The following is a 27312-nucleotide window of genomic DNA, read 5'->3' on the forward strand; positions in this document are numbered from 1 at the left end:
AAGGTGTTTAGTGTGCTTCAGGTGTGAACTTTATGCAGGCCAGTCAAGTTATTCTACACCAGACTCATTCTTCATGGACCTTTCATGTACCTCTGCAGGTACAAGGGGCAGCACTTTGCTGTCTTCAGCCGTCTTGAACCCACCTCCTCGCTTGTCTCTTGTCTTTTTGCACCTGTAGAACTCCGTCTGCATCTGTAAGAGGAGAAAACACGAATCCTTGATCTGTATTCCGCCTCCTCGTTGGCGTGAGAGGCTGTTTCTGATGTTTTCCCTACATTTCAGCCATGTTGGCCGCTTTGAAGTTTAAACGCCGCACTCCAGCATGCATTAGTCTGCGTTGCAGCCGGAGTCTACTTTAGTGTTGCTTATCACCACCGTTGGGATTTAGAGTTGGTTCTTGTGTTTTGTTCTTCGACTTTGATAAACAACCTTGTCTGAGTTCCATTCTTTGACTCCACATCTCAGAAATTAAGGCCGATTTTATTTATTAGAGTCAAGTTTTCCTTTCCGCCCCTCCATTTCTCTTGATAAGATCCAACGTATTTTATTTGATTAAATATTCAGCTACTTTGTCATGTCATCCCCTTTTATTCTTTATTTTACGGTTTCTACCCATCCTTGCTCTCACAGCTAGTGCACTCTCCTTTATGTCTACATTTTAAGATAAAGAGGTTCTATACATTTCTCTCCATTTCTCTCCATGTCACCCCTGAAGCTTACTGTCAGTTGGATATGAAAAGAATTACAATGTAATTGGCAAACCCGCACAGGTGGCAGACAACAGGAGAGCCGTTCTCTCACCTGAAAGCACCTGATCCTTTGAAGCGGAGCGCTCTCACCCATTAAAGTCTTTGTTAGGCTGCAAGCACTCGGATGAGTGGCAGCTTATGCAATACGCGCACGCTGGCATTGACTCGCGCGAGGACCGAGAGCTCCTTCTTGTGGACAGCATGGAGCCTGCCGCTGTAGTAGTGTTGGAGTCTTCTGAGAGTTGAGGACGATTTACCCACAACAGAAAGACTTAGACTTAGTCATATCCTGGTGACAAATGAACAATCTTGAGCTCATGCTGAGAGTGCTTTTCTGCAAATAAGCAACCCGGAAATTGATGATTTGTGATGGTGACAAAGTTGAGCAGCTACTGTGGTTCAACACCCACCATAAGGATAAAAAGAGTCATGTCTGGTTGATGGAAAATGACAAACAACAGTTTACTTGATTCAACGTGAAGTTCAGACACTCAATCATTAGTGCATTAGTCTGGGAACTTGTAAAGCATGACTTACTTTCTTGGCGAATTGTTTAAAACATGTTGTTCAGTTTTGTGTGCAGTATATATCAAACTCTTGTGTGTGAGACTAACTAGTAAACAACAATACAACAACTTTGTGACGAGGGATTAATCTAGGGTTGTCCAGTCCTGCTGCTGAAGGGTCACTGTCCTGCAGACATTAGCTCCAGCCCTAATTAAATACACCTGGACCAGCTAATCAAGGTCTATCTGGATTACTACAAACTTCCAGCCAATGTATTGGAGCAGACTGGAGATACACTATCTTGGATATTAACCCTTCAGGAGCGAATTGGACACCCCTGATTTAAAGGGATAGGTGAATGTGGAAGCTGCTTTGTTGTCTATGCAGGGGCAGAACACTCTCAGATTTCATCAAAAATATCTTAATTTGTGTTCCAAAGATGAAAAAATGTCACGAAGGTAAGCAGTTATTGACTGAATTTTCATTTTTGGATGAATGATCCCTTTATTCACTTAAGTCTACTACTGCAATGAGCCACAACCGACAACATTTTCTTTTAGTTGTTAGCTTGATTTTCACCATAATTTATCATTCCCCTCCCCCTCCCCATATCAGTGTGAACTGAAAACCAATATTTGTGTGAACGACAGAAAATTGTCACATCACATCTGGTTAAAACTAATTTGGAGCTTAAGTGCATCCTGACAATTTTAGTACATTTTTTCTACAATAATTTTCTTTCTAACATCCTCTCGTTGTGCTCTAGATCTTTGATACAGAGCTTCGAGATGAAGAAACGGAGGTGTGCTTTATTGACATTGCCTACGACGAGATCCCAGAGCGCTACTACAAAGAGTCCGAGGTAAGATATTTCTTCAATAAAACACACAAATATACTATCCATCATATAGATGATAAATCATTTATAAGCAATACAAATGTCCAAAGTACTGATTTCCCTCTAAGGTAGAGTATGTGCTAATAAACACCTCCAATATTTTCCACACTGACCTCTATGATTTATTCATTTGAGCTCTGTTGATATGGTATTTAGTGCTGATGGGATTGTGTTTTGAGGAAACAGGGGAGTGCTTCTCCCACATAGAAGAAAACAAAGGAGTATGGGTTATTTTTAAGCCAATGCTGAATTATTTAAAAGACCCTGTTGAGATCTCTACTGGATACGCACAAGACTCAGAATCGACTCTGTACTACTGTACCACTGCAGCAATTCATTTCCACACACTGTCTCTCTCCTCCTGCCGAGGTAAGCATAGACAGATGAGAGGAGTGCAGTGTTATCTTTCTCTGGCAGGAGCTTGCTATCTAAGGATCCAGGCCAGCAGTGGTTCTGTTTGAGGAATGAAAAAGCAGAGGTGGGATTAGATGTGGAAGGTAAAAGAACAGCTGCAGTGCTGGGAATGATAAGTGCTCACTCTAGTCCTCATTTAGACAAATAAAATCACTTGTGTCACAGAAAACAACGTGAGCGCTGTGTCCTAATGGGGCACAATGCTAATAAAGCAAGTAAGTGTTTGTTCGAAAGCATTTGGTGGCCAAATGTTATTTTATCAACAATAAAAAGGCTTACCTTTAAGTAGCTACATAACATTAAGTAGAGCATAACACTGCGAAGAAACAACAGTGCAGTAACAATCGTTTTAAAAGAAGAAATATGTAGAAAGTAGTGATTTGAATAAAGTGTGTAGTGTGTTGAGGTTAAAAACCCTAAAACTGAACTTCATCTAGGACATGCTGTTAAATTGGCATTGGTCAAAGTGTCAAAAGTGTTTTTGTTTTGTTTTGTTTTTTCACATTTGTCACACAGAATTTACAGATTAGGTCACTGGATCAAAAACAATGAGCTTGCAGGCAGCTACCGTTAATATGAATGTTGAGATGTTTTCTCCAGGTATAATAGACTTTGCTGAATATGATGCCATTCTTACCATTCTTGTGTGGGTGAGATGATTTTGTTGTGTATTGAAATAGCAAGGTCTTGGCAGGGTTTGTTCTTTGGCCAGGTTTATCAGCAGTTCGGTTTTCAATAAATTCAGGTATGCAGGCAGAAATATGTTAATACCAGTTGACATTTGGTTGTCAGAGGGTGAAAAGAGAATTGAGTTTCATCTGCATAGGTATAATGGGGAAAAGCTCTGAGAGGTGATCGTTTGCAAAGTGATTTGGTGCAAAGGGAGTGTAAAAATGGGCCAGGTACTGAACCCTGTGGAACACCGGTGGGTGGTTAGTGCGTTTCAAGTGCTCTGCTCTCTAGAGTGAGTAGAGCAAAGTGATGCTAACTTTTAAATGGAATTCACTCAGATTTTGTGCATAAGTACAAAGATGCAATATGCTTTCGGGTGTTTCATCAGCCAGAACAGGATGGCAGGTACAGCCATTAAACTCAATAACACGGGGTGAGAAAAATTAAAACAAGCAAAAATACAGGGAAACAATTAAGCTATAATGATATAATTAACAATAATTTAATTAACACCTGTAATTTAATGTAAAATCATAGATCTATTTGGTCTGTGTACTGGAATTTGCCACCGATCAGAACACAACCAGTAAAAGGACATGTTTACAGTGAGAATATCTAAATCTTCTCAGATCAAAGTTGGACTGGAGTGTAATTTACCACATATTATTAACTGCATAATAAGGCATACAAATGTCAGATCCATTGCTTAGTATTTGCATAGTTGGTTTAATCAGAATTTTACCATTGCTTCCCATCATCTCCTGTCTTCTTTTTATTCTGCTATAAATAAGTCTGGTTGAAATGACATTTATATTGTATTGTGTATATATAATAAACTCTGTGGACCATTTTGTTTGCATTCCTTTTTTTAAAAAAAATTCCATTCTGTATTTCCATTCTAGGACCCACGATGCTTTAAATCAGAGAAGACAGCCCGGGGTTTGCTGCAGGAGGGCTGGAGAGACACACAGGATCCCATCATGTGCTCCTATAAGCTAGTAACGGTGAAATTCGAGGTGTGGGGACTCCAGACACGCGTGGAGCAGTATGTGCACAAGGTCACTTCCACCACTCCACATGCATATCCCGGACAAGCCCCCTAAAACCCTAATCTTGTAGTTACTCTCACTGCTCATCACTCAGATCTATAGATATTTCTGTCTATCCAGCTGGTTACAATGAATATCATCTATCAGCCCTGGATCATCTTTGCTGCTCGTGAAACAATATTCCTGTCAGCCAATCAGATTTAAGGGTTAGGATTAGCTAGCTACCTTGGTGCTGGAGCTGGGGCTTCAACATATTTGCTTTTTCTTCTGATGTTAGAGCTGTTGTTAGCATTGGGGTTAGAGATGATTAGGGATATGTACATAAGTAGTTCTCCAGCACCTAAAAAAGATCCAGGAACACATCCACTACACATGTATACTTAGCAACATCTCAATCATCAGGTATTTTACCTTTCTGTCTTTCTTTCTGTAGGTGGTAAGAGATGTGCTGTTGCTGGGTCATAGACAGGCTTTCGCTTGGGTTGATGAGTGGATTGGTAAGTTAGCCAGTCATGCACACATCCTTCTTTTCAGAGTGCTGATTGTTCGTCTCTCTCTACCTTTATTTGAGGTTTCTTTTGTGTTGACTCTGTCCCAGAGTCATGACTAACAAACCTCACGGATGCCGAAGGATGTCGTGATCCATAGCTCACAACCGTGTTTAGTTTTGCATGAGTCACTGCAAGAACAAACAGCCAGAAAAAGATATTTCAGCTGAGAAAGTCGGCTCTTTAAAATTGTTCTTCGTGTTTTTATCAAGGACCTTGACCATACTGATTAGATTAGATGGCTTGAACAAATTGTTCATAAACACTGAAAATGTTCAGATTACCAGACAGAAAACAGAGCTGTTTTGTCCTCAAAAAAACAGCATGTCTTTTACTTTTGCAGTAGATTAGAGCAGAGGTCTCCAATCCTGCTTCCGGAGGGACATGTTTTAGCAGTTTAGCTCTTGCACCAATTAAATACAGCTAATCAAGGTCTTCAGGATCATTAGAAACGTCAAGTGAGGTGTGTTGGAGCTAAACTCTACAGGAAGATGGTCCTCAAGGGACACTGAGTCCGACGTTGAAAAATAAATACAGTCACATTATGTCAATCAAATTTAAAAACAGTCTGTGTTTTTTCACATTCCGTAGAAAGCAATTTAAGAGGTGTTTTTATAATTCGGAGCCACCATACAAGCAGATGACAAAATCACCCACTTTGTCTCATAGTACAAAGTACTGAAAAAGATCCTTGCACAATTAGTTCACAGAAATTGGTGGTCTTCTTTTGATCCTTAGCAAGCGTTAAATTGAGCCACTGACATCCTGTAGTTAACCTTGAATTTCCCATTTTAATTCTTCTGCTCTTTAATAAGGAGGGGGAACTCTCCATCCTCTGTATCTCAGGATTGGATAGACCCGAGGGGAAAACAAAGTCATCCTCACTACTCAGACTCCACTTAGTACTGTTTTTAAATATATCACTCCAGTTTGTTTATGGAAGCTTAGTGAACATATGATTGGATTTGTTTCAAGGGGTGTCAAACCCAACTTCTGAGGGGCCATAATCCTGCAACTCTATTTAAGTTTAACGCCGCAGGTTTAGACCAGTATAAATTACATTAGAGAGCAGACTTTGTCTCCATGTTTCAGATGTCCACTGTAACCCACTAATTGAAATTTCTTTGCTTTGGATGTTTAAAGACATGACAATGGAGGAAGTGAGAGAATATGAACGAGCCACTCAGGAAGCCACCAATAAGAAGCTGGGAACCTTCCCTCCAGCTATTTCCATCAGCGAGACGCCCCTGCCGGCCTGCGCTCGTAGCGGCCCATCCAGCGCTCCCTCGACACCCCTTTCCACTGAAGCTCCAGACTTCCTTTCTGTGCCCAAGGACAGACCGCGGAAGAAGTCCGCTCCGGAGACCCTGACTCTTCCCGACCCAGCACGGAGAGACTCTGTCTTCCGCCTTCCCAGTCTGTTTTCGTGGGGTCCTAGCACCCCGCAACCTGAGTAAACCACAGTTCTGGCCTTAGTTTCTGAAAAAATACCCCAGTAAAGTGTCTGTGTAACACACAATCGAATCGGTCTCTCTTTAAATACTGAGAGATACTTACAGTTTCCCAAACCCACACACACAGAGTGGCTTTTCAACCTGTCCAACCTCATGTTTTACACTGGGAGTTAATTTACAATAGGCCAAAAAGTGCATTCGGACTTTACAAAAACATTACAGATCACTGTTAAAAATATCTCAGGAGTTGTCCCATTGATAGACCGAGTTGAATCTTTTTTTTTTCTTCTTCTTCTTCTTCTTGCTGAGCCATTTTTTCCTACATATGTTGAATATGGATAGGATTTGTAGCCACTGTTGTTTTGCTGTAGTGGTGTATTTAATAGTACGTTCTGCTCAGTTAATATTTCAGTTGTGATATTATGTTAAGTGACTTTATCCTCAGGCTTCTGAATTTCTCACTCCAGTTAATCAGTGTTTGACATATACTGTAAATATCTCATTTCTAAGAATGTAGGGTTCAATTTGATAGTGGTTCCACTATGCTCTTGTCTTTAACTTTGATCAGTTCCATTCCCACAGACTCAGAAAACCAAGCGATACCAATTGTACTGGCCTAGCACTTTTACGTGATCTGTTGTTATACAAAACAAACCAGAACTTGTCTGTACATACTGTAGTTTATCTTCATAAATATATTTGTTAGGTTGAGGAGCATCTGCCATGTAACTGAGTATGCTGTTCTATGATATATGTTCTTGGTTGGGATTAATGTGATGCATTATTATCCATGGATATGAATTAAGTCCTCAAAGAATGCTTGATCATTAGATTGTTGTATAATCTTTGAGCTCTAAGGAATGTTTGCTGCTGCTGGCCAATGTATACTTTGTAAATTGAAAAGCTCTTGTACTCTTGCTGGTTCCCGCATATCTGTTCTTTTAAACTTAAACACTCTTTTCTAAAGGATTCAGAAATGCACATGCCAAATCTTGGGAAATCCTGCTTTTGATGTCAACTGCCGTTGTGAAATTAAAGCATTTGCTATCTAATGGGATTTCTACTTCATTCCAGTTTTACCGTACCTGTCATTTGTCTTTGCTGTTTAAGTTGCAAAATATGCTATGTGGGGTAAGTTTGTGTTTACCAGAAATGTAGCGTTATACATTGAAGAGATGGATTATAACAGCATTTATATCTTCAGTAGTTGAGATGCAATGGCTTTTGCTCTGATTCTAATGGTCTTTTTTTTTTAATTAATTTTTTCCCTCATTAAACTAACTTGAGGAACAGTCTATTTAGATTAGCAGATTATATTATGTATTAAAAATTATATATATTATAATATAAAATATAAACCGCACCAAATTACTCCCTTGTTATTGCACACTTTGTGAATAAAGCTCATTCTTACTCTAGTTATAGTGGTGAAAAATGTTTTAAAGTTATTTGCATGATTGAATTCTCCAGATGGTTTTAATAAAGATATGGAATTATTCATATTTGTAGTGATTCTGCATTCTGGAGCAACCCAAGTCCGTTCCTGATTTAAGGGATGCATTTTGTCAGATTTAATTGTCTAACATAGTCTAAAGCTTATTACTGCACTTGACATTTTAAAGTACCACCACAGCAAGAAATATATTAAGAGCTTATGGGACTTTATTTTAGGACTGTGTTGTCAGGTGAGCAAACCCAGCGTGGTAGATTTCGCATAATGCACGAGAAAAGGAAACGTTGCCTCCAAATGTCCATTTTTTTATTTTAGTAATAATGCAAGAAACCAATCAAACATTTTACACTCGTAATATAACAGAAGCAGCGACAAATCTTCCAAATGGAAAATTGTTTCTGCCAAGTGGTTTAAAAAAAAACAACAACAACTCTAGGTTTGCATCCAGTGAGCTTGTAATAAAATTGATTTTAGTTTTTTATTATTCTTAATCTTTCAGAATAGTTCTAGGAATATCAGAGATAAGCCGGTCACTTTATCAAAATCTTCAGTAATGATATTGTGATTAAATTACAGTTTAAAAAAAAAATAAGTAAACAAAACACGCTTTTATAAAATGGATAGAGTGAAATTTCATGCAGATGCAACGTTAATGCTTTTATTTTGAAGTGGGACTTTTATTCTGAAAGAGCGTTTGCATCGCTTGTTACGCGCTTGCTCTGCTAAACGTAATGTATCTGCGTGAGATATCAGTTTAATGTTAACTAAGGACCGCGTTTGTACACAAGTAATATTTAACACTCCACATTGAAATGTTTTAATGGTTATAAATTGGTTATAGAGACATGTTAGCTAACGGAAGTGCTGTTGACGCTATCACATAGGCTGTTTGGTTGTGTACTTCATTGCACTCGTTCACGTTTGCATTAACGTTACTTAATCATATAAACGCGTGCCGTGGAGATATGTTCGCTAATGCTGAGATCTGCGGGGCACTAAAAATTGGACACTAAAAGCGCGCCATGGCCCAGCGTTACCACAGAGACCGTCATCACGAGACCGATTATAAAAGGAGCGGAGACTCCGAGTATAAGACGAACAAGCGCCACAGACCGACCGAGGAGGGCCAGCACGGACCCCCGGAGACGCTGAGCGCTCACAGACAGCTGTACGAGAGGAACTTCCCGCTCTATAAGCAGCCCGTGGAGGTGGGCTGCTTCTCTCTGGACTCCCGCAGGAGCTTCCGCAACGACCGGAGGCAGCTGCGCTACTACGTGCGGCCCGCCAAGAGCCCGGACTTCAACTTAAGGGACGGATACACCAGCCGCTTCGTCAAAAGAGATGAGAGCGTGAAAGAGAGGCTCGATCACGTGCTGAGGTGGATTCTGGCCAACAGAGACAAGATCCAAACCAGAGACCAAACCCCCTCCTCCAGGTCAGAGACACCCCCTAACCGTGTTACTACTTCACTGTAGCTTATTAATAACAGTGAAGCCTCATTAAGTGTTATGTACGCAGACCATCAATAAGCTCCCTGTGTGTGTGTCTATATATATGTGTATATGACATGACAATGTTGTGTGTGTATATATATGTGTGTGTGTGTATATATATATATATATATATAACACACGTGTTCATGACAATATTTGAAATAAAATATAAAAGTTATGTTAAATATAAAATATAAAAACAGTTATGACTGTAACATTTCTCAATTTCCTTCGGTCTAAACTCATTTTTTTGTAATCTTATGTCTGTGTATTTCTATGCGTTGTTGAATATATGAGTTCCACATCACTGACCCAAAATGCACGCAGCGGGGCTATTCTGCAGAAACTGCTTTTTGCTGAGTCCGACGTGTTCCTGGATCAACATTGTGATTAACCAATCAGATTTGAAGAACCAGTTTATAGTTTTTGTGACGTTTAAGGCTGACTTTCGGTGCTTCGTCGTTCGTTCCCTCTGATTTTAGGCAGCGCTCACGGGTGAGGTCAGGTCTAGGTGTAGAGATGTGGTCAAAATTACATTTTTAGACTCAAACGTCGTTCCAGGGCCGACAAAATATGTCGATCTAGAAACGCGTCTAACCCAGCACAATCAGGACGTACGGGTTATTACAGTCAACTAAACCTAAAACCACAAAAACACTTAATAAAGTAAAATAATAATAAAAAACGAAGCTACTTGTAAGTGCAGCGGTTCTCATTTTCCCTTAGCTGACGCACTAAAATTAAAAAAGTACCTCAGCCACACTGAACTAGCACCTGAGCCCCTCGTCTTGTTTCCGTGTGTGTTTGCAGCGCTCTAGGAGTGGACTTCGTGACATGGAGAGGACACCTGACCAAGCTGCTGACCACCCCCTACGAGACTCAAGAGGGGTGGCTGCTGGCCGCCTCCAGGTTCAGAGGCACCGTCTACGTCAGTGAGGTGGAAACCGAGGCGGCCAGAGCGAGCCGAGAGACGCGCTCCGAGCGCCACGAGGAGATGATGTACTGGGGGTACAAGTTCGAGCAGTACATGTGCGCAGGTCTGGGACGTCTAGCACGCGCTGCGCTGTCAGACAGAGATAGCGGGTCTCTTCACTTACCGACCGTTTTTCCTTGCTTTTAAGACGACGCGGATGGGGCTCCGGACCCCGGGGGCGTGGTGAACACCAACGAAGCGTTCTGCACGGTGGTTCAGACGCGCCTCGCCGACCACAGGCTGCTCTTCTCTGGAGAAGTGGACTGCCGCGTCAAAGACCCCGACGCCCCTCCGGCTCCGGGATGCTACGTGGAGCTCAAGACCTCGGCGGAGATCTGCACCCCGAAGCAGCGGAGCAACTTCCACAGGTGGAGCCAGCAGCTTAAAAACGGTTGGCGAACGAAGCGCTTTACGTCCAGTGATTCGACGAGAACAAAGTCACGCCATGATCGGCGATAAATGTTCAACGTAAAGTTGTTTTGTTCTGGGAGTTACGAAGCACTTTGGGACTTCGCTCAAGCGTTTTTGAATTATATGACTAGCATTTCAGATGCTGAGCGTATTTTTTTTGGATGCTCCATCAGGAATTTATTCAGCTAAAGCGTTCCAAAGATATTTGTCTTAGTTGAGCTTTTATGAGCATCTTGGCATTTTCATCCAGAAAATGATTTATCGACTTTTTTTTTAATGCGATATCCCAAAATGCCTGCCATCAAAGGGTTGATCACAAGTATCCTTCGAAAGGTCTTTGTGCTCGACACAACAACTTAAGAATGAGTAAATAATTACAGATTTTTTCCTTTTTTTTGGTGAACCATCCTATTAACTACAATTTTGAACTTTCGTCTTGGTGTAAACAGGACATTAAAGGTGTAGTTCATCAAAAAATGAGCTTCCTCGTAGATTTGTTTTTTCATGTTTTAAAGAACATAACGCTATCTTGTCCCTCTTGTAGGTACAAGCTGCTCAAATGGTGGGCTCAGTCGTTTCTTCCTGGAGTGCCACAGATAGTCGCTGGGTTTCGAGACCATGACGGGATCGTGGTGTCTGTTGAGAGCTTCCCAACCTCAAAGATCTCACAACTCATCAAGGTTAGTCCCTCACGAAACAAAGCAGCGGTTTTTCACCCAAAAGGTGCCATTTAATTGATGAAAAATCTATTTATTGCTGCGACGCAAAGCTGACTTTTCAGCACTTCCAGTGCCTTTTACGAATCAATTTAATATGCTGCTCAAACGTTCTTCTTACTGCTATTAACGTCATTATTGCTAACATAGCCTCGCGCTTCCGTGATCCCTAAAACCACGGCTGACTGCGTTTTCCTTCCTCTTTATTCTGCAGAACGAGTACAACTGCTGGAAGCCAACAGTCTGTATGAATTTCTGCAACGATTTCCTGTCCTTCGTCAAGTCAGTCGTCAAAGAGGACGACCCAAGGTAAGAGGGTTACCTTTTTTTTAATGCATGTGCCAATGTGCAGAAGTAAAATGCAATCGGCAACTTCAATCTTTTTCAGACTGGTGTACCTGTTCTCGTGGGACCCTCACCGAGACGTGACCTACACCGTCCACAGAGACTCCCAGCACACCTTCTTACCCGAGTGGTACGTCAAGGACCTGAGCGCTCCTCAGTCGTCTCGCCGCTGAGCGCCCGGCGGGACGTAAGGACATCTCCGACTTCGCTCGTGTTTTCTATGAATGCTCTGGATTCAGTTTGCGCATGCGCACGCTGACTTTTGTGTACATAAATATATTGTGACTTTTATCCTTTATGCTGGGTAACCCCCGTAAAATACCCTTGAGATATTTAAGCAAAAGATAATGCACGTATTCGAAGATAGTCAGATATTTTATACATTTACAATACAGTATGACAATTTTAGCGCAAACGGGCCCTAATTCATGAACTTTCTTGAGTGAAGCTGTTATGTGAATTAATTCAGTGTTTGTACAAATGATTTTTATTCGTTGCACTATGAAAAATATGACGACTTTATTACCACAATTTAAGACTTTGTGGATGAGTTTTATTATTTTTTTCCCCCTCATTTTAGTTGAATCGTATTCTGATAGCCACGTAATAAAATAAAATAGTGTATACGTTTTCTGTCACAGCTGTGAGATTTGCATTTGCAGGTCATATAAAGTTGCAATTACAAGGAAAAAAAAGTGAACTTGACTTACAAGAACAAAATAAACCTGATAACGTCACAATACTGACAGGTTTTCTTCCATAGCTTTTATTCAAACATGCCAAGAAGTACAGTACGGTTAAATAACAAAGGTTTTACAAATTAAAATACAAAATATGTGCTTTAAGTCCAGAAATAAAGACATTTGAGTACAAAGCTTTAAGTTGCAGTTTCATCGTGTATAACATTTTAGTTTTTAATATTAATATTACTGTTAATATTGACACAGCAGGTAAGACTTCAGTAGAGCGAAGTTGCTTTTAAAAAAAAAGGCATAAATTAAGGCAAGTTCATGTCTATGGCGTGCATTTTTAAATGCCTTTCGTAAATGGAAAAATATGTGCCGACTATTGTTCAAGCGATTGAACAAAACTCAAGATATTCAAAACATTGTTCACGGGGTGAAACTGGGAGAGATGCGACCATAAAAGAAACGCATCCGAGACCAGTTTGGATCCGGGTTTTACATCGTTCTGCCAAAATTGTTCATTGTGCAAAAGTAAATAAAAACAGGCCTTCGGTTATGTTTCAGTAACGCTGACGTGGAGCCCAATAAGACCCAACTGTACTAATCGAAGTACAGTTAGTGCCATCAAACCATTATATCGCATCCAAAATAGTTATTTACGTAATGTGTGTGTGTGTGTGTGCTATACACAAATGCACACACATGCATGTATATATTAGAAATTTTTATGTTTACATCATTTATATATATGAATATATATTTATACATTTGTATATAAACATACACAGTACACACATATTACGTAAACAAAAACGTAATCGTTTGACAGCACTAAGCAAAACGCCATTTGTGCCAAATGTATCATCAGAAATTGATCTCTGTTCACATTAAAGATCCAAACCTTCAAACACTTTCCAGTTTCCAACTTTCAGACACATTTAACTAAACAAATCAAAACTCTGTTATTTACTCACCATCACGTACTTACAAACCCATATGACTGACTTTCCAGTGAAACACCAGGGTATTCAGAAGAATGCTCACTATGATTTTTTTTTTTTTTTAAATAGTAAAAGTAGTAATTAAAACGGCTACATTATAATTTTTCTGAAATTTAACATACTGACTGAAAAGATATATATATATATATATTTTATTATTTAGTTTTTTTTTATGTTGGGCTTAACTATCACCTTTTAAATTAAGAATCACTCAACTAATATCATGATTCGCTTTCGTTAAAATGTTATAAAATCAGGGATGCACGGAAAAAGGAAAAATTCTTGGCTAAAAGCGAACGTTCTGGATGCAAGTAGCCGAAAACCTATACCGAAATATTATTTGTAATGATTATTACATAAAAATAAGTATGACTGTGTTAAATGAAAAAGTCTTTCAAAATTAATGATACTGAATTTCAAAAATAAAAGCTATAACCACACTTTCACTGAAAGTAACAAAACTGGACAGAAAGTATTATATTTAATGCCGAAATTTCGGTGCATCCCTAGACTTTACATCGGTTTTATCTAAGATTCTGATCAAAGAAAGTTGACCTTGTAAACTTAAAAAAAAACTAAAAGGTACATAAGTAGTTTTTAACTGACTGTGGTAGGACTGAGGAGCGAGGGCTGATGGGATACCCTCTTGAGGGTGTGCGGGTTAGAGGTAGTCAGTAGTATACGTGGCTCAGTGGTGATGGCTAACCGTCTCTCAGAGCTTGACCTTCTTCTGGAGGCCCATGAGTTTGAACGTGGCGGCGGTGATCTTCTCGTACACCACGAACATGAGGGCGGCCGTCAGCACGGTCTGGAGCAGCTTCGCCTCTAGACCTTTATACAGACCCAAGAGCCCGTGTCTCCTGACGAACACAGGACACGAGCTCATCAAAACTATTCAGAGACTTTTTTAAAATATGATCAAACCAAAGACGATGTGAAGGGTGCAGTGCTACTCTAGGTGCTCAAGATTAACACGAGATTGGGTGAAGCCCCCCTTAAGATGTTTTAGATGAAAACCAGGAGGCTTGTGACTGAGAAGTAATGAACACCGTCAAGGTCCAGAGAAGTATGAAAGACATCGTCAAAATGCTCCTTCCGCCATCGGTGGTTCAACAGTAACGTTATGAAGCTACGAGAATACCTTTTCTACGCAAAGGAAACAAATAATGACGAATTATACAAAAATGATTCTTGTCGCTTCATAATACTACGATTGAACCGCTGACGTCTTTTCTGGTCCTTGACCGTCATAGTCGTTTGGCAGTCAATGGGACAGCATTATTTGTGCAGATGCCGTTGGGGTACTATTATTTATGTATCATTTCTATAATCGCTAAGCTTTTAACTACAGTGACCGAGGTGGACTTACTTGATCCGGTCCATGAGCAAAGAAAGCACGTTCTTCAGGCTGCCCACTAGACCCCCTTTACCGTCTGATTTAAACTGGCCGAACTGCGGAGGAAGCAAAGAGAAATATTCAGCAAGTCAAGCGCATTATAAAACGCGTTGGTTTCCCGCGCTCGCGTCGACGGCAGTACCCTCAGAATGGCCTGAACCGTCTGCAGAGGGTACGTTGCGGACGTCGCGACGGCTTTAGCGATGGCGCCGATGAAGAAGATCTCAAACGATGAGATCTGCCCACGAAGGAGACACATTAGAGTTATTCCGGAAACGCACAAATGAACGACGCCGAGCGCTTTCGTCCCTCACCCTCCTGCCTCCCCGTCCTGCCCTTCGCTTCATGGCCTCGTAGAACATGAACTGCACGGCGGGGTTGAACACCAGCACCAGAGACGGCAGCGTCCCGTTCCACAGCGTGCCCACTCCCTCGCTGGATATTATCTGGGAGAAGGCATCTTTGACGGGGAGACAAGATGGTGGGAATCACATTATTGCACTTTTTTTTATTACATCTTTAACTGCACTTACAGCTTAAACCAACCCATACCACCAAACCCGTCACTAACCTTACCCGTATCCCACCTCAACAGCAGAGAAAGCGCTTTGCAATGCATTATGAACACAATAAAAACACATTTTTGATGGATGCACAAAGCATTTAAGCAGGTCGGATCAGGCGATTTTTCAGCTGGTTTCATTTGAAACGCGCTTTGCTACTGAACGACTCGACTCAACGTGGGTCTGGAGGTTGCACCTCATGATTAAACGAGCGTGTGAGCGGTTCTGACCGAATATGCCCTTATAGTGGGTCTGGTGGAGATCTTCGTTCCTGAACTTTGCCCCTTGAAGCTTCAGTCGTGTGTTCACCACCCACATGGGGGTCGTCAGGAGCACATTAACGGCTCCTAAAGGAAACAAGAAACGAGCGGGCATTTCCAACGTTGAAAGGAAAGTGATAAAGCAGGGATAGTTTGGTTAACTAAGACTATTAAAAAACACATATTAGATGAAAAACTTGCATTTTCATTTAAAGTTGAAGCACTTAAATTCCAATATTGGAAACGACATACGAACTGAAACTTATAAATTAGTATTAAAGAAATAAAAAAAGATATTATAAATCAACATAGTATGCAAAAACAATGTTAAAAAAACTGGAAAGAACAACCTTGTAACCCTGCAGCAAGAGGTGTTCAGATCTCCCATTCAGTACCTGATATGAAGCCCATGAGCAGATCCTTGCCGGGCTTGGAGCGGTCCGAGACCATGACTCTCTTCAGCGTGTTGAACGTGTAGAAGTACACGAAGTTAGAGCAGCACAGGCTAGAAATGACAGGAAACCAGCCGCGATACAGAGACGATCTGAAACGCATTCAAAAGGAAATCGTGAAATAAGCAGAGGGGTCTTTCATTACCCGTTCTAAGCACACCTGTGGTTTAAAACATTGTGCGCTGGTTTCACAATATACAAACTGGATTCCAAAAAAGTTGGGACACTATACAAATCGTGAATAAAAACTGAATGCAATGATGTGTAGGTGCCAACTTCTAATATTTTATTCAGAATAGAACATAACTCACGAAACAAAAGTTTAAACTGAGAAAATGTACCATTTTAAGGGAAAAATATATTGATTCAGAATTTCATGGTGTCAACAAATCCCAAAAAAGTTGGGACAAGTAGCAATAAGATGCTGGAAAAAGTAAATTTAAGCATAACGAGGAGCTGGAAGACCAATTAACACTAATTAGGTCAATTGGCAACATGATTGGGTATAAAAAGAGCTTCTCAGAGTGGCAGTGTCTCTCAGAAGCCAAGATGGGTAGAGGATCACCAATTCCCACAATGTTGCGCAGAAAGATAGAGGAGCAATATCAGAAAGGTGTTACCCAGCGAAAAATTGCAAAGACTTTGCATCTATCATCATCAACTGTGCATAACATCATCCAAAGATTCAGAGAATCTGGAACAATCTCTGTGAGAAAGGGTCAAGGCCGTAAAACCATACTGGATGCCCGTGATCTCCGGGCCCTTAAACGACACTGCACCACAAACAGGAATGCTACTGTAAAGGAAATCACAGAATGGGCTCAGGAATACTTCCAGAAACCATTGTCAGTGAACACAATCCACCGTGCCATCCGCCGTTGCCAGCTGAAACTCTACAGTGCAAAGAAGAAGCCATTTCTAAGCAAGATCCACAAGCTCAGGCGTTTACACTGGGCCAGGGATCATTTAAAATGGAGTGTGGCGAAATGGAAGACTGTTCTGTGGTCAGACGAGTCACGATTCAAGTTCTTTTTGAAAATCTGGGACGCCATGTCATCCGGACCAAAGAGGACAAGGACAACCCAAGTTGTTATCAACGCTCGGTTCAGAAGCCTGCATCTCTGATGGTATGGGGTTGCATGAGTGCGTGTGGCATGGGCAGCTTGCATGTCTGGAAAGGCACCATCAATGCAGAAAAATATATTCAGGTTCTAGAACAACATATGCTCCCATCCAGACGTCATCTTTTTCAGGAAGACCCTGCATTTTTCAACAAGATAATGCCAGACCACATTCTGCATCAATCACAGCATCATGGCTGCGTAGGAGAAGGATCCGGTACTGAAATGGCCAGTCTGCAGTCCAGATCTTTCACCTATAGAGAACATTTGGCACATCATAAAGAGGAAGGTGCACGACAAAGAAGGCCCAAGACGATTGAACAGTTAGAGGCCTGTATTAGACAAGAATGGGAGAGCATTCCTATTTCTAAACTTGAGAAACTGGTCTCCTCTGTCCCCAGACGTCTGTTGAGTGTTGTAAAAAGAAGGGGAGATGCCACACAGTGGTGAAAATGTCCTTGTCCCAACTTTTTTGGGATTTGTTGACACCATGAAATTCTGAATCAACATATTTTTCCCTTAAAATGGTATATTTTCTCAGTTTAAACTTTTGTTCCGTGAGTTATGTTCTATTCTGAATAAAATATTAGAAGTTGGCACCTACAGATCATTGCATTCAGTTTTTATTCACGTTTTGTATAGTGTCCCAACTTTTTTGGAATCCGGTTTGTACTTGCACTGTAGCAAATAAGTGACGGAGTGGTTTTGCGTATACACTGATGTTAAAAAAAAAAACGCCTTCTGGGCTCAGTAACTCACATGCCCTCCTCCTTCGCTATCTCAGCCAGAATGACGGGGGTGGACTGGGACTTACGGCTTTCATCCACTGAAACACAGGAGAAACATCCAATAAAATAAAAGGTTTGCATGATATATACTTGTGTTGTCTGCATGCAACATTTATACTTATCCCTGTAAAGCCTGACACCACGAGATAACAGTCAGAAAAAAAATGGTTTTATAGATACATCTATATCTATTTTTTGAAAGCCTTCAAACCACATGCTTTGTATAACGGGCGATGTTAAATACGTTAAAAATATATAATTTCATTTTACAACAAATGATGAACCATGATACAACGGACAATGTTTTTACGATTATACTCAAAGGCTTTTTTCTTGCTAAAATAAGTATGATTTAATCAGGTGACAGCAGGAATGAGCATCAGGTCTTGTACTACTCAACAAAACATTTGAAGACAAATTACTAAAAAAAATTGCATACACAATTTCAAGCTGATTAAATATTCTCAAGAACAGAATGACTGGAGTCCTTACATTGACAAAAAAACGACCACAGTATTTTCTAATTTACATGATTTTCTTAACTTTACGACATTTAAAAACGAAACCATTATTGTTTATACGACGATAAAATCGCACAGAAACTGTTCAGTACAAAACAAAAGCATTCCGACCCTGCAGTCTGATCCTGGCTGTGTCCAGAGGGAAAAACACTGTCATTGCTGTAACGCTGCCCTGCAAGGCAACAAAACACGGTTCAACAAACATCCCTGGTTCAGAATATCACGACACGAAGGGCGAACAACCTAAAGCAAGGTGATTATTTCCCTCACCATCGCACCTGCCACGGCGTGCACCAGCGTCTCATAAGACAGCAGGCCGACTGAGCCGCTGCTTTCCGACATCTCCCTCACTCTCTCCCTTTACTCTAAAAACGGGTTTCTGCGTCTACACTTCACACAGGTCGGTTTACAATCGCAAAGAACGATTCCCGGTCTAATTCGTATTCGTTACGCGCGACGGCCCAGCCCTCACTTCCGCGTTCGACAGCGCCGCTTCGGGGGACTGTTCGTGCGGACGCGCTCGACCTCGCTGCTCCTCAGCGCCCCCAGCGGCCGGAGGATGCACGGACACCCGCTTTAGACGCTCATTCATGAAACTCAAACATTTCTTATCTGAAAACAGATTAAATAACTAATTTCTGTATCCTAGTTTGGAACTTGTGTTTATACTTATTTTAGACAATCGTGGCTGAAATATGAGAGCTGATTTTTATAACTTAACACAGCGATTACTAAAATATAATAATAAAAATCTGACAGCACACACACACTTATATATAAGTACATCAATTATCGCATATTTTTAATATATCAAAAGTTGCGATTCCTTTTGTATTCAAAATATTGTAATATGTTAATATATGTGACCCTGGACCACAGAACCAGATAAGGGTAAATGTTAAAATTAATGAACGATTAATTAAACGAAATAAATTGTTTCAATTAATTATACCGCATCTGAAAGAAGTATTAATAAGCTTCCTATTGATGTGAAAATCACCTTTAAAGTTGTCCAAATTAATTCAAGTGCATATCACTACTGAATTTACAAAACTTTCAATATACATCAATTGCAATCATTTAATATGTTGGTTATAATTTTCATTATCATTTTCTATATGATGTTCTGGCATGACACACACACACATATATATACATACTCTGTTTTGTATTGTATTGATATGACACTTCTCTCCTAACAAAGACAACGGCATGGGAAAATATGACCACAATAAAACCAAAAATTCTAAAATGAATAAATAAGAACTATTAAAAAAAGAAATAAATAAAAAAGGGCAACTATCCCGGTTTATATCTCTGATGGTAAGCAATAAGAGCTCACTGTGGACTTTAGTTTATGACAGTAATATTGGAGTCGTGTCCAGGCAGTGAGATCAGAGTTTCTCCTCCCTCAGACGCAGAGACAGAGCACGCCAGGCGCCTGCGAAGATGGTCCTGTAACACTTCCCCGAACACATTTTCTTGCTAAATTCGGGAGATTGTTAATATAATCATGTCACGGTATCACAAAGCAGCCATCGACGGCTATTTGGATCTTCTGAAAGAAGCCACAAGGAAAGATCTGAACACCCCAGACGAGGATGGCATGACACCCACTCTCTGGGCGGCTTACCACGGACACATCGAAGCTCTGCAGCTCATATGCAGCAGGGGGTGAGCTCACCAAACCTGCTTTCTATGCACAACGCTTTCTGTGCTGATCCCGTTCATGGGCTGTTGGTTTAATTACTGAATTCTATGCATTAAGTTTCCTTAGTTTAGGTTAATGCCATTATAGGGTTTTACAGTGTTACCTTGCTTTGTGCGTCTTAGTTGTTTTTTAAGCATTGAAGACGTTATCAGCGTTATCAGTCAGTCAAACTTCGATCTGTAATCTAGATTTTAATTTGATCACGTATCTTTCAAAAACTGTACTTCTAGGCAATGTACTGAACTTCATCAGTACAAATGTGTTAATGACACCGATTTCACTAGAAATGGCATTTCGTTTTTATCATAAACGCACATTCAGCAGTACAATGTAACCAAATCTCAAAGACAGTAGAATTATGAAATTACACTTAAGTGCTATTTAAGCAGGTTTAAAAACCAACTGCATTTGCTGTTAACTTTTTTAGATATAATTATGAATTTATATTACGTATAAACACATTATAATTGAGTTGACAAAGTATATTATGTCCGTAAAAAGTACTTATTATGCTGTGATGCATTACAACTGATTTTCTGGATCAGCCGGTTTTATGACCTTCTGGGCGAGCCTTTTTACTTGCGTGCTTTATGAGTCAGTAATCACTCTTGTCTACAGTGGATCTTATAAAGGTCTTAAGTGTTGCTGCAGTCTGGAGAAGCATATAAAAAAGACACCACAGTCGGAGCTACCCAGAGAGAAACTCTTGTCCTCCTCTGACTTTCGTTCTTGCATGATTTGCTGTGTACATCGTTTGAAAAACTCCCAGAGCCGATGCCAAGAGTTCAATCAGCTAAATTAGTTACGCAAATCTGGAACAATAGGCCTCTTTATTTTTCCGCAGTTTGTCCAGCGTAGAGTTTATTCATTCTGTGCAGCTTCGGGGGCCGGTCTTTCTCTGGATGTAGAGCATGATTGCCACGGGTTGGCTCTCAAACAGCCTAAAAGAACCGTGTTGAATGCTAACCCAGACGGGAGTTTCTTGTCATGGATACTTTAAAAAAGGTTTCGTTTTTCTCAAAAACTTGCATGCCTCATCCATCTATAACAGATGGCGTTCAGAGAGATAAGCTCTTGTAGATATTGTAATCAGAGGTTTTATGGGTGTACCTGTGGACTTTTATTTTACAGCAGGTTACATATTAACTGTTATAGCGTCATATTCATCGCAGGAAAATATGTGAGGGTGGAATTTTAATTGCTGCTGAGGACAAATGAGGCGTCAGAGAAGTGCCAAAGATCGTGGCTTTTTCAAAATGATAGTTCTTAAAGTGCCCATATTATGTTTATTTACACATCGTCATTTTTATTTTTGGGCTAGAATACATTTAGTTCTGTCTCTTTAAAGCCTGCCTGCTGGGATTGGTCTGCTGGATCAGTGTGTTGCGATTGGTCAACCACTTCTGTTTTCAGCTCCCTGTGCTGTGAATTTTTGCCATTACAATTTTTTCAAGTCATTGGTGTGAATGGGCCTTTATTTCCTCAGCATTGCTGAGCATTTTGTAACTTGTAGGATGTCTAGCGTGGCAATTTCAAGACCACCTCATGGTGTCCAGACCAAAGCCTGAGTAGGTTGAGTCAGAATCAAGACAGAGACCAGGGGCCTCATTTATAAAATGTTGCGCAGAAACCGTCTAAAATTGATCTTATTATAATTTCTCCGATATGCGTACGTTTGCTTCATAGAATGAATGTACGAACAGAAATCGTTTAATCGCAACTTATCTTATTATTCATCTGCACGCAAATGAATGCATACTCTATGATGAAATCTGTACCCAGAAGAAGGCTGAGTTCAATTCGGATTTTTGGGTGAACGTAGCCTCGTTTTTGGTGGCTTTGGAACAGACCATAAATCCACAGTGTTCAAGTGCTCAATACCAGAATCAAAGGCATAGTCCAGATGCTCCAGAGTATAAGAGATGCTACCAACAGCATGAGATGTGGTCTTGGACTCAAAATGAGATGGACAGAGTCTCAAGTGGTTGCTAAGGCATAGTTAGTTGGTTTTTAGGGTGTTCTTACTAGTCAAGTGCCTGTACCAAAGTGTCTATGGTATATGCGACCCTGGATCAAAAAACAAGTCATAATTGAGAGTTCGTCTGAAGGCTGAAAAAAAATCTTTCCATCTATGTATGGTTTGTTAGGGTAAGACTATATTTAGTTGAGATACAAAATCTGAAATCTGAGGGTACAAATAAAATATTGAGAAAATCGCCTTTAAAGTTGTCCAAATTAACAACCTTTAACAACCCTTAGCCCTACAAATGACAAATAGTAACAGTGATGCAAGCAGCGCTCATTATAACTGTCACGTAATCAACTGGTCAACACATGAATTAAAATGCTTGTTCATTATTATCTCTGTCTCGTAGGGGGGATCCGAATAAAAGTGACATCTGGGGGAACACGCCTTTGCACCACGCCTCTTCAAACGGTCACATGCAGATCGTCAGCTTTTTAGTGAACTTTGGAGCCAACCTCTTTGCTCTGGACAATGACTTCCACACTCCCATGGACGTGGCCGCCTCTCGAGACCACATGGACTGCGTCCGTTTCCTGGACACCGCTGCCGCCCAACAGACAGGCCAGAACGTCAAAAGGGTGGCCCGCCTAAAAGAGCAGGCCACCAAAGATGCCGAGCGCAGAGTGAAGCAGTGCGAACGCGTCAAGAAGAGACATCAGAGCAAGATGGACAAGATGTACCGGGGCGGATCTGTCTCAGAAGCAAGTTCCTTTTCCGGCTCGGGTACCTTGAGCAGCGTCAATGGAGAACAGTTTTCCAAACTCATTGCCGCAGACACCAATGGATCCATCTCGTCAACGATAAAGGGAACCCTCCAGCGCAAATTTGGGAAGAAAGACAAAGGGACAGTGAGTAGACAAGGGGACAGCAATGTAATTTTTGTCAAACAAGACAGCAGCTCGCAAGAGAAACCTGGTTTTGTTGACGTCTTCAACGAGCAGGACGAAATTGAGGAAGATGATGATGACGATGCCAAGAGAGATTCGGACGAGGAGGGAGCCAATCAGGGCAAGTCTATTTTCGAAAGACCTGGTCTCGGGAAAATGGTTTTCCGCAGGAACTTCTCCATGGAAATGTCCATGGACCCTGAAGACCTCCCCAGCGGCAATACAGAAGACCTAGGGTACCTAATCCGCCAAGAGTTGTTTGAGACCGTGGAAGAAGGTCTGGAGGGATTGGACGAGGACTCAGAGCTTCCTTGGAAGGAAGAGGAGATCGGTCTGGATGAGGAAGAGGAGACCTCACATTTGGATTCCTTCTTGGCGTCGATCGGCCTATTGGACTACGGTCCTGTGTTCACCCGTGAACACCTGGATCTTGACGCCCTCATGCTCTGCTCAGATGACGATCTTAAAAGCATCCGCATCCAACTGGGGCCACGCAAGAAGATCCTAGAAGCGTCGGCTCGCAGAAAAGCTGTGCTGGAGCAGCCTGGCATTATGAAGGACACCTTCCTTTAATAGCGTGCATCACTAAATCACGCCATAAACATTCACAGTTTCTCTCCACTGACTCTCCTTTGCCATGATGTAGTTTCACAGCTCACGTTCTGTGATTTTGAAGATTGTATGAAGTAGCACAGCATCTAAAAATGTCCTTATTGTAGTAAAATAAGTCTAATCTCCCAAACAAACATTTGACTTAAGTTGTTGTATGAGAATCAACCATTTTTTTCCCCAAGAACATTTTGATTGTTTTCATTTTTTGAAATAAAAGTAACGTGCATGTCTCTAAATACTGTTCATGTCTAGAGGTTATGCCTATCTATCTATCTATCTATCTATCACTGAATACATTTTTCCACACATAATATATATGGTATTGGAATTATAATTTAATGTCTAATGACAGAATAAAACACATAAAAAAGAGATTTGGCAGTAACTTCCTCTCAGATAATGCAACTAACGTCTGCAGCTCCATAACCACGAGAAGCAACTGCAGGTCCTTCAAGGAGACAATAATTAGGACAATTACTTAAAAATACGTTATATGGACAAAAGTATTGGCACCTTCTAATGAACAAGTTTTAGTAATTTCCATGAGAATAAATCTTAATGTTTAAGCACAATGATAGAGAATTGTGTGTGGGGGGGGACCATTCTTATTCTAATGACATGTATAAGGCAAGGTTAAAAATATAAATGACTGATTCAGTCAGTGTGGAAAAACTTGAATGGTCTTCAGAAGGTCATCTGAGCACCTCTAGAATGAGTGTAATTGCAGACCTATGTGTGCATATGAGTACAGTCATTTTAGACATCTCCAAAACTGTTGCAAACTGATGAAAATACTATTTTTAAATATACATATATTTAAGTCTTTGTTGCCGCAGTTTTGAAAGTGCCGCCTTCTGTTCTAAAGAAGGGGGTGCGCCAATACCTTTGTCCATACAGACGTGGACAAAATTGTTGGTACCCTTTGGTCAATGAAAGAAAAAGTCACAATGGTCACAGAAATAACTTTAATCTGACAAAAGTAATAATAAATAAAAATTCTATAAATGTTAACCAATGAAAGTCAGACATTGTTTTTCAACCATGCTTCAACAGAATTATTTAAAAAAATAAACTCACGAAACAGGCATGGACAAAAATGATGGTACCCCTAGAAAACACTGAAAATAATGTGACCAAAGGGACATGTTAATTCAAGGTGTGTCCACTAATTAGCATCACAGGTGTCTACAACCTTGTAATCAGCCATTGGGCCTATATATATGGCTCCAGGTAATCACTGTGTTGTTTGGTGATATGGTGTGTACCACACTCGACATGGACCAGAGGAAGCAAAGGAAAGAGTTGTCTCAAGAGATCAGAAAGAAAATTATAGACAAGCATGTTAAAGGTAAAGGCTATAAGACCATCTCCAAGCAACTAGATGTTCCTGTGACTACAGTTGCACATATTATTCAGAAGTTTAAGATCCATGGGACTGTAGCCAACCTCCTGGACGTGGCGCAGGAGGAAAATTGATGACAAATCTAAGAGACGGATAATCCGAATGGTAACAAAAGAGCCTAGAAAGACTTCTAAAGAGATTCAAGGTGAACTTCATGCTCAAGGAACATCAGTGTCAGATCGCACCATCCGTCGTTGTTTGAGCCAAAGTGGACTACATGGGAGACGACCAAGGAGGACACCATTGTTGAAAACGAATCATAAAAAGCAAGACTGGAATATGCCAAACTACATGTTGACAAGCCACAAAGCTTCTGGGAGAATGTCCTGTGGACAGATGAGACAAAAATCGAAGTTTTTGCCAAGGCACATCAGCTGTATGTTCACAGACGAAAAAATGAAGCATATCAAGAAAAGAACACTGTCCCTACTGTGAAACATGGAGGAGGCTCTGTTATGTTCTGGGGCTGCTTTGCTGCGTCTGGCACAGGGTGTCTTGAATCTGTGCAGGGTACAATGAAATCTCAAGACTATCAAGGAATTCTAGAGAGAAATGTACTAGCCAGTGTCAGAAAGCTTGGTCTCAGTCGCAGGTCATGGGTCTTGCAACAGGACAATGACCCAAAACACACCGCTAAAAACACCCAAGAATGGCTAAGAGGAAAAAATTGGACTATTGTAAAGTGGCCTTCTATGAGCCCTGACCTCAATCCTATTGAGCATCTTTGGAAGGAGCTGAAACATGCAGTCTGGAAAAGGCACCCTTCAAACCGGACACAACTGGAGCAGTTTGCTCATGAGGAGTGGGCCAAAATACCTGCTGAGAGGTGCAGAAGTCTCATTGACAGTTACAGGAAGCGTTTGATTGCAGTGATTGCCTCAAAGGGTTGCGCAACAAAATATTAAGTTAGGGGTACCATCATTTTTGTCCAGGTCTGTTTCATGAGTTTATTTTTTTAAATAATTCTGTTGAAGCATGGTTGAAAAACAATGTCTGACTTTCATTGGTTAACATTTATAGAATTTTATTTATTATTACTTTTGTCAGATTAAAGTTATTTCTGTGACCATTGTGAGTTTTTCTTTCATTGACCAAAGGGTACCAACAATTTTGTCCACGTCTGTATATAGTGTACTTTAATTACGCAGGTGACAATTGAATGCATCCACATTAGTGCATACTGTCTACTGACTTCTTTTCCATTGCACTGATGTTGACGGCTCCAGCAGATTTCTGTTCTGGGTGTGAGACTAGAGAAACAACAGGTGTGTTTAATTTCAGCAGTTCCTGGTGGTTTGTGCACTGCGTATTTCACTTTGACTGTCAGAGAAATGTAACAAGTAAACCTTGCACCGTCTCCTGCACTGATGCTGCTGCTCCTTCCACTGAGATCTTCGGTGCTTCCTCTTCAGCAGGCTCTTTCTGGAGGGCCTCCTCTGGATTTAGGCCGCAGTTCTCCTTTTCCAGGGCTGGGACAGTCCTTTGGTTTTTCACATCATCTGCCATTTTCTCCTGAGGTGAAAACTTCCAGTGAAGTACTTCCTGAGCAGCCTGCAAATGCTACCGAAAGCAAAGAAAAGGTCTCACTTCGTTCAAAACAGAGGCAATGAATTACTTAATTCTAAACCATATATAATGAAAAGCGTAACCAATGAAAAGCTTAATAGCAGGTGTTTCAAACCTTGTCTTCAGTGGAAGAAAGAAAGCAATACAGGTTTGGAACAACTTGAAGACGATTGAATGATGACAGAATTAAATTTTTTGGTGTGAATAATGACTAAAGTGTCAGTATGTGCCCGATTAAAAGTCTTTAAAAGTTTTTTCAGTTTACCTTTAAAATTTAGAACTAGCACAGCTGTGTTAAGAAAAACCTGGGGTCCCGGAAGTGTTTTGTTTGTTATTGTTTTGACTTGATGTGATGTGAACGTTTAACCTGTTCAATGATTTTCAGATGCAGGTCATAAACATAAAGAAGGAGGAGCTGATCTGTGATGGAAAGATGATCAGTCATTGTGAATAGTTCGGCCGACATCTGTAAGAGCACAACAGTTGCTTCAATTACGGCGTCAACTAAATTAGCTATAAGTTAAGCTATTCAACACTTCAGTCTAACGTGGAGGGAAACTGCACTTATGTGTAGTTTGTCTTGAAGATTAACTCCAGAAACACAGATATTATTTTGATAACAGCAACAAACCTTTCAA

At 40.6% G+C, this 27312-nt stretch overlaps 4 protein-coding genes across 8 annotated transcripts in view; 3 read left to right on the plus strand and 1 right to left on the minus strand.

The window, feature by feature from the left end:
- Nucleotides 1–7343, plus strand: part of pitpnc1a (phosphatidylinositol transfer protein cytoplasmic 1a) — a 54903-nt gene extending 47560 nt beyond the window's left edge. For 2 of the 3 annotated variants that reach the window (XM_043235369.1, XM_043235368.1), the window contains exons 6-9: nt 2023–2118; nt 4143–4298; nt 4723–4786; nt 5981–7343. In XM_043235369.1, the coding sequence (XP_043091304.1) occupies nt 2023–2118; nt 4143–4298; nt 4723–4786; nt 5981–6294 (630 nt within the window). In that variant the 3' untranslated portion in view covers nt 6295–7343. The remainder of the gene's footprint in view (nt 1–2022; nt 2119–4142; nt 4299–4722; nt 4787–5980) is intronic. The other variant, XR_006250491.1, reaches the window with a different exon arrangement.
- A 1068-nt stretch (nt 7344–8411) lies between these two features.
- On the plus strand, nt 8412–12430 carry dxo (decapping exoribonuclease). The gene is made up of 6 exons (XM_043234905.1): nt 8412–9179; nt 10048–10274; nt 10359–10578; nt 11166–11301; nt 11552–11646; nt 11726–12430. The coding sequence occupies exons 1-6, from the start codon at nt 8767–8769 to the stop codon at nt 11853–11855; spliced, it is 1221 nt and encodes a 406-aa protein (XP_043090840.1). The 5' UTR covers nt 8412–8766; the 3' UTR covers nt 11856–12430.
- Nucleotides 12431–12432: 2 nt separating this feature from the next.
- On the minus strand, nt 12433–18980 carry LOC122341503 (peroxisomal membrane protein PMP34). Of its 3 annotated transcripts, none has more exons than XM_043234907.1 (9): nt 18749–18980; nt 18582–18642; nt 17921–17987; nt 15984–16132; nt 15559–15675; nt 15080–15225; nt 14908–15003; nt 14739–14821; nt 12433–14229 (listed from the first exon to the last, which is right to left on the minus strand). In XM_043234907.1, the coding sequence occupies exons 1-9, from the start codon at nt 18773–18775 to the stop codon at nt 14082–14084; spliced, it is 894 nt and encodes a 297-aa protein (XP_043090842.1). In that variant the 5' UTR covers nt 18776–18980; the 3' UTR covers nt 12433–14081. The 3 variants fall into 3 exon arrangements, with proteins under 3 accessions (XP_043090842.1, XP_043090841.1, XP_043090843.1); XM_043234906.1 differs by having other exon boundaries at nt 18741–18979; XM_043234908.1 differs by lacking the exon at nt 14908–15003 and having other exon boundaries at nt 18741–18979.
- Nucleotides 18981–19865: 885 nt separating this feature from the next.
- On the plus strand, nt 19866–24078 carry anks4b (ankyrin repeat and sterile alpha motif domain containing 4B). The gene is made up of 2 exons (XM_043229023.1): nt 19866–20144; nt 22557–24078. The coding sequence occupies exons 1-2, from the start codon at nt 19984–19986 to the stop codon at nt 23665–23667; spliced, it is 1272 nt and encodes a 423-aa protein (XP_043084958.1). The 5' UTR covers nt 19866–19983; the 3' UTR covers nt 23668–24078.
- Nucleotides 24079–27312: the final 3234 nt, after the last annotated feature.

Source organism: Puntigrus tetrazona, chromosome 3 (genome assembly GCF_018831695.1).
Source record: "Puntigrus tetrazona isolate hp1 chromosome 3, ASM1883169v1, whole genome shotgun sequence".
Taxonomy (NCBI): domain Eukaryota; kingdom Metazoa; phylum Chordata; class Actinopteri; order Cypriniformes; family Cyprinidae; genus Puntigrus; species Puntigrus tetrazona.